Source organism: Gossypium arboreum, chromosome 3 (genome assembly GCF_025698485.1).
Source record: "Gossypium arboreum isolate Shixiya-1 chromosome 3, ASM2569848v2, whole genome shotgun sequence".
Lineage (NCBI taxonomy): Eukaryota > Viridiplantae > Streptophyta > Magnoliopsida > Malvales > Malvaceae > Gossypium > Gossypium arboreum.
This window is the reverse complement of record NC_069072.1, coordinates 68335573-68343238: the sequence shown is the minus strand read 5'-3', so window position 1 is coordinate 68343238 and position 7666 is coordinate 68335573. Positions and strand designations below refer to the sequence as shown.

Genomic DNA, 7666 nt, shown 5'->3' with positions numbered 1-7666 from the left:
ACTCATATAATCATGCTATAACACATAAAATAATATTAAAATAATTTCTCCAACCTCAGATTTTGTGGTTTTTAAACCACTATTCCTACTAGGCCTAAAATCGGGTTGTTACACGTTTTTTGGATGATTTATTATTTAATTTAGTGAATTTGATGTTCCTAATCATTTAATTTCATGTTTTATACTTAGGAGAGCACAGGGGAACAAAAGGAGCGGAAAACGGGCCAAAAACGAAAAAAACGGGCTGATTTAAGGATCCACACAGCCAAGACCATTCCCACACGAGCTAAGCACACACCCGTGTGAGCCACATGGTCTACCCATATCACTCCCTGTTTCCCAAACACGTGAAAAAAGCCAATTTTTAGGGTTTCTAAGCATTCTAAAGTTTATAAATACACACTAGAAGAGGACCTAAGGGGACACGCAGAGCTAAACGAAGAAAAGACTCGAAGACTCCAACTGATTCAACTCAGAAGTAGGATCTCCTTCAAGACTGAAGATCTCCATTCAATTTCTCTCTATGTTTTTGGGTTTCTTTATGTTTTGTTGTTTTCCTAATTTTGAGATGTTTTTCTCCCAAAGTATGAACTAAATTCCCTAAATACCTATGGAGGATGAAATCTAAGACGGATCTTATTATTTGATTTTTATGAATTACATGATAAATATTTGTACTTGATCTCAATTATGTGTTCTTATTTCATGTTTTAATGTTTTCAGGATATCAATTCATGATTGATGTGCTTATTCAGTAGAGCAAAACTCCCTGTTTAAGAGAAGATCTGGCATGATTGAGTGGAGTTGCATGCAATGCTAGAAATAGGACGACATAAATCTGCTGGATTAGAGTTAAATCTAATAGGGGAATCCATATATCAAGTTAATGTGACAATAGGAGTTTTAATTAGAAAGAGATTTCAATTAATCAACCTAGAGTCAATTGTTTTTATTCTCGAAAGAGATATTAACATAAGTTAGAGATTTCTACGGATCAAGACAAGTGAATAAATCGTTTAATTCAAATTTAGAATAATAAGTGAAGTCTAGGTGGATTATTTCCTGGGTATTGTCTGTCTCATCGGTTTTCTTCAATTATTTTCCCAATTAATTCTCTATTTCGTCTTAATAATTAGGTTAGTTAAGATTAGGTTAAAATAAATCCCTTCAATTTATTTGGTTAGATAATAAAAAGATAGTAACTACTAGTACTTTTAGTCCTCGTGGACACGATATTCCCGACTCACCATAGCTATACTACCATTCGATATGTGCGCTTGCCTTTGTCGTATTTTAGTTAGTTTGTGACATCATCATGTCACATCCACAGTGTGATACGTGAAAAAGATAAAAAAATAAAAATCAATAAAAGTTATAAAAATATTAAATTTTATTAAAATTAGTAAAAAGAATTATAAAAATCATAAAAGAAAATAAAATTGTAAAATTTTATAAAAATCATAAAAATTACAAAATATAAAAAATTTTAAAGTTGTAAGAAAATGATAAAAATATAAAATTAAGTAAAAGAATTATAAAAATTATAGAAATTATCATATCAAAAGGAGCATATTATAAATTTTCTATAACATTTATTAAATTTTATTTTATCATTTTTTACAACATATCAAGTTGTGTTGTGACACGTGATTAATTTAATTAAAAAATGAAGATCATTAATTTTAATGATCAATGGTTAAAGTTAATGATTAAAGAACCTTTTTATTTTTTTATCACATGTGAAGTAGTGATTGTAACACGAGGTGACTTTAACTGAAAAATATTAAAAGCAATTAACTTTAATGATCAACTATTAAAATTTACTATCAATGAACTTTTTAATGAACTTTGACAATTGAGTGCCAAAAGAAAAACAACTTAATTGTTTTTGTGATAAATTTTGAAGGTTTTTTATACATTTTGAAGTTTAAATATCTAATTGAGTGCAAAAAAAAAAAGTAAGGATTTAGTTTTTTGAAAAAATTGAATACATTTTATGCATTTTGAAAGATTAAATACCCAATTAAATACAAAAAAATACAAACTTAATTACTTTTTTAAAAAAATTTAGAAGATTTTTTACGCTACGAACCTTTTATGGCCCAAAATATCCTCATTTATTTCCACACTTTCTAATGGGGCAAGAACATTACAAAACATCTACCACTATAAATGGTTCATCTCTACAAAAGTTCACTTCAATACTCGGAACTCAATCATCATATTATTAAGAGGAACTAAAAGGAACCCATGGTCTTCCAGAAATTGAAGCTAGGCAAACCAACAGTAAACTTATTCCCATATCTAAATTCAAAAGACTTTAAAAACTTACTCAACTGAAAACTCAAACAACATGGTGTGCTGGTACTTGCTACCAGGTTGAACAACGACTGATGGGAAGTTCGGTTGGTTTATCGCATTTGGAAATCCCTGCGTTTCCAAGCATAACCCTGCATGCTTATTATAAACAGCACCTCCTTTCCCGACAACTCCATTCACGTGATTACCAGTGTAAAATTGCATCCCAGGTGCATTGGTCCATAAGTTAAGGACCCTCGAGCTGGATGGGTCCTTCAATTTGGCAGCACGTTTCAAACCCAATTTTTCTTCCCCACTGCCAAGAACATAGTTACGGTCATATCCCAAACCTACCTCATGGACTTGAAGACCAACCTTCTTCTCAGCAGTGAAGTCAAAAGGAGTCCCTTTAATTGGCTTGATTTCTCCAGTTGGAACTGTGTTCTCGTCCACTGGAGTCATTTCTGATGCCCATATCTGAATTGTATGGTCAAGTATGTTCCCTGAGTTGTGGCCTGCTAAGTTCCAGTAAGTATGTTGAGCCAAGTTAATTGGAGTGGCCTTATTCTCGGGCACTGCTTCCATGTCAAGCTTCATTGTCATGGTTGAAGTTAGAGTGTAGGTTGCAGTCACAGAAACATCACTCGGGTAACCTTTGAACAAGAAAACAGCAATATTAGGGATGAATAGAAATATGTGTGCCCATAAGAGAGACAGAGTGGGAACTTACCCTCCTCACCATCGCTGCTGCGATATTTAAAAGTAATGGAGGGTTTGTCGCCTTTCTTATATTCTGCTACCTCCCATATTCTCTTGTCAAAACCCTTGAATCCACCTAATGGAAAGAAGCAAAGAATTAATACAAAGGAATGAAATACGAATGCTTTATATATTTATAGAACAGATGTATAATGTGAATGCTTTATATCTTCACAGAAAAGATGTCTAAGCATGAAAACTAAAAATAGGGAAATTAGTTTACGGAATGGGTGTCAGAATTGGACAATCCACAGCAAAACTATTCATTACCAGCATACGCAAAAATTATTAAATTTAAAAACAGACACGTAAGCAGTTTATGCTTTGCTTCACTCAGGAGTGCACTTATCTTGTGCCTTGCGCCTGAGGTAATAAAAGGGATTTGGTTCCTAGAGTGTGCCTTGTGCCATTGACAAGGCTAGGCTCTTCTATATTTGTTCTCTCTAATTTGCATTTGACACATGCAATACTTAAAGAAGATGAATGTCTGCAGCAAATGATTGTATAAACATGACTTACATGAACTCTTCCAATTAATCTAAGCCCTCAAAGGTCACAATGGAAAAACTTATACCAAATCGGGAAAAAAAAAAGTAACTTTTATTTTAAGAAAGAAAACATACAGAACCAAGCCAGCCCAAATTAATAGATAGAGCATACTTCAAAAATTGTTCTCAATTTTTGATCTCATACAGATAAAAAAATGGAAAAGAAAATAAAAGAAGCATAATAATCGTCTGCTGCAAAATTTCAAGAACCAATTCAAGCATGCAGATAATCAGTTTTGATCCAGTAATTGCAGTCTCATTCTAGTCATCCAAAATTATGAGAAAAATGTTTAATTATTCAAGATATGGGAAATATTAGATGTATACCGTGGAGACTGTTTGGAGGCTTGTTGATTGGCAAAGTGTACTCCGTTCCATTAAGAGTAAACTTGCCATTTTTTATCCTGTTTGCAACCCTTCCCACAATGCATCCAAAATAAGGTGAAGCACCTTTCTGATCAAACATCACAAAAATTAACCCCAAAATATGAACCAAAATCCCATTCTCTAAACTGAAGGAGACTAAAAAGAGATATTTCAAAAAACTGAAGGAGACTAAAAAGAGATATTTCAACTCAACAAGCCATCAATTTGTCACACAAATTACTTCCGACTTGCCAGAAAAGGATCATAGCCAATGTAAAATTCCAAACGTGATATTGAAGAGACAAGCCAAAGGCTGAAATGGGTTCTCTCTTCTTCGTCCAAAAAATACCAACTCAATAGACAAGATTCAGATCAAAGTTAAAAGCTTTCAAATTCAACAAAGAGAGGCAGGAATTACCACGTACGGTTCGACAGTGTCGAATCCCAGGACGACATCGGCTAATTTACCTTTAGAGTCAAGAAAAACCCACTGATCATTAATAATTTAGCATTCAGGAATTTTCTTCTGAAAAAAAGAAGATATGAATAGAGATACCGTTTTTGTCAGGAACAGACAATGAGGTGATAGTGCAGCCATAGTTGGTGATCTTAACAACCACGGTTCCATTGTTGAGTTCATAAATCTGCGGTTGGTCTGCCATTTGAGGATTTTCCGAAAGCGAGATTTGCGTTTCAGAGATTCAGTACTTCCTGCGTTTTGGTTTAGTGTGGAGGGTATAAAGAAAACCAATTTCATTGTTGGAAGGTCTTACGTCACTTATCTTATCTTTATCCCTGACTGCATGCCACGTATTCATATTTCTTCCCGATTATTTTTAGAGGATTATTTCCTATAATATGATTTTTATAGGGCTTGGTTATTAGGGTATCAATGAGCATACTAATGCTCAAAGTTATTTGCATTTTGATTGGATAATTATTGATAATATTTGGCTTAATCAATTCGTAACCTTAATCAAAATTTTCCTTTTTAATTTCTTTTTATATTATGAAATTATTCTCTTTTATGGAAATAGCTTTAAATATAAGCTTGAGTACAAAAATCAAAAAATAATCTTAATCAAGCTCAATATTAAGTATTTTGATTATGTCTCGAGTCAAGCTCTAATTCGATCTTGAGTACGAAAATTAATAAATAAACTTGAACTTAGTAGCTCAATTATGCCTTGAGTTGACTTCAAGCTTAGAAATTAATGTTTGAGTCAAGCTTGAGCCAAGTATCGAGCCATGAATTTCAAGTTAAGCTCAAGCTTGCTAATATTTAAGCTCCGCTCGATTCTATTACACCCCTAGGGATACCTTGATATTCATATGTATCAAAATTTGTGCCTAAATTTTTCACATAATCTCCTTTTTAATCTTTAGTGATCAAAATAACATATTTATTAAAATTTAAATAGACATTGACATTCATGAAATATTAGAAAAAAAAATCTTAATTGATTCTTAATCTTAAATAATTATTTTTATTTAAAAAATAGAAAATTAAAATAGACCTCAAAATCTATAAATTTTCAAGTTCATTTAGAAATTCTTATGGAACTCTAATTTAGACTTATTCAACAATGTGACTACTTGTCCAAGCTTAAAAGCTTGTCAAAAATATCTGAGGTTTTAAAAAGAAGTACGAGGACCAAAAAATGGGCTTTGGGAATGCTCATTTAAAATATTGATCAAGCTTGGGCTTTAACATTGAAGGCACAAGCCCGACCTTACTAAGCTTGCTTTCTACTTTGTAATATATATTTTATTATTATTTTATATATTAAATAATTTATAAAAAATAAAATATATAATATTGGAATGTAAATATAAAAAATGTGTTATCTATGGTTAAAATTTTCATAAAACAAAAGGCATATAAAAATTTTAAACATTAAATTAAAATAATATACTTTTTAAAGAATTTAAAAAGAATATATTTTTATTTTATATATTATATAATTTATATAAAATTAAATTAAATATATAATAGTGCAATGTAGATATATAAAAAATTAGTTAAATTGTTTATGGTTAAAATTTTCATAAAACAAAAACATATAAAAATTTTAAACATTAAATTCAAAATAATATAATTTTAAAAGAATTTAAAAATAATAATATAGGTTGGCTTAAAATGGTTTTAATTAGCCATTTATAGATATGGATAGTTTTGGGCAAAATTTAAGGCCTATATTTTGGGTTAGGCCTAGCTTAGGCAAGTATAAACTGCGCTAATATCATATATAGGCTCAACTCAAACTTGACCCATGAACACCTCTACCCAAAGCCTAAACTCTACAAATAGCCTATATCACTTGTTTATTTTTCATAGAAACTCAAAAATCCTTAGACTTAGCTACCTTATAGACTTATACCCTTCAAAACCCTAAACTTGAATTCTAACAAAAACTTATAGATAGTCACCTGTTCTAGTAGACGATGTACTAGTAACAAGGAATAGTCAATTTAATTTGCCAAGCTTACTTTTTCATTCATTAGGTGCATCCTTCGAAAAGAAAGATTATGACAAGAATAAAATTAGTACTATATGGTTAGAGAATTGATTCGACAAGCGCTCATAAAATGTAACTATAGATGAGATTCATCAACATGTTAGAGTTTACATACTCCTGCTAATTAAAAGTATGTTAATGTTGAAAAAAACTAAGGCAACAAAGTTCACTGTATGTATTTCCTATTGTTAGAAAATTTTGATGGAACTACAAAGTACAACCAACGGTTAGCAGTTTTGGTATGCCAATATATGACTATCTTATAATTCTACAAGCTTAAAGTGCTATTAATTGTTGTTTATATTGTTTATCCCTTACTTTCAACACACTTTACCTCTTATTAGAAGGATTATGTAATTTCTTTTAATAGATAGACTAGTAATTTAGACCATACAACTTATTAGAAGAATGGTATTAAATTGATGTGATCACAGAAAAGGTAATTTATTATTTATTAGCATTTAATTAATATAATATTCTATAGTTTGTGTAGATGTTGTATTTGAATATTGATATTACTATCACAATATCGATAGATGCATGCACAACACCAATGTTTTTAAGTGTGTATACCACTTATATATTTCTTCATCATTAAGTGTTATCTCAGTTGTTGAGTTTTATAGCAATCTAGGATAATCCAAGACATTCTATCAAATTCGATGAAACTAAATACTTTTCATAATTTTGATTAGCAATTTGGGATCAAGCACAATTAGGTGATTGTTCATGGCAAGATTATCATGAATTAGGTTAGTAGTCTTTAGCATATCAGTTAGGATGCATTGATTGTGGATGAAAATTTTGTATCATTCGTGCCTTATTACAATTAGTTTAAGACCCTAAGTTAATAATATATATTAGCCAAGACAACATCTTTTTTCAGCTAGACAAATTGATTTAAGTCGTCAACAGAGAAATATGTAAGTGTCTATTGGTCTTATCGTGATTGTGCAACTCATGGGATAAAGAAATCTGCGACAGGTCGGAGCTACCCAAATTGTCAAAACTCCTAAGTAGTCAAACCTAACCAAGATGTAGAACTATTTTGGGATTTTCAAACACAAGTACATTTAATATTATCTTGTTGTATATAAGGAACCATATTCTAACTTGATAATATCAACTCTTATATAGTAAGAAAGGAGAGAACAACTTAAAAAATTAACTACCCAA

The 7666-nt window shown here is 30.9% G+C and overlaps 1 protein-coding gene across 1 annotated transcript; it reads right to left on the bottom strand.

Moving 5' to 3' along the window:
* Positions 1–2093: 2093 nt before the first annotated feature.
* On the bottom strand, positions 2094–4760 carry LOC108461156 (uncharacterized). Its single transcript, XM_017760883.2, has 5 exons — positions 4528–4760; positions 4390–4439; positions 3933–4059; positions 3029–3133; positions 2094–2951 (listed from the first exon to the last, which is right to left on the bottom strand). Exons 1-5 carry the CDS (start codon positions 4631–4633, stop codon positions 2329–2331), a joined length of 1011 nt encoding a protein of 336 aa, XP_017616372.1. The 5' UTR covers positions 4634–4760; the 3' UTR covers positions 2094–2328.
* Positions 4761–7666: the final 2906 nt, after the last annotated feature.

Bases quoted from the DNA above. Each gene is read 5' to 3' on its own strand.
- LOC108461156 (XM_017760883.2), bottom strand. From the start codon at position 4,633: ATGGCAGACCAACCGCAGATTTATGAACTCAACAATGGAACCGTGGTT. The intron at 4,440-4,527 runs GTATCTCTATTC...TTGACTCTAAAG, and splicing joins GTCTGTTCCTGACAAAAACG to GTAAATTAGCCGATGTCGTC. The intron at 2,952-3,028 runs GTAAGTTCCCAC...TCTTGTTCAAAG, and splicing joins CAGCAGCGATGGTGAGGAGG to GTTACCCGAGTGATGTTTCT.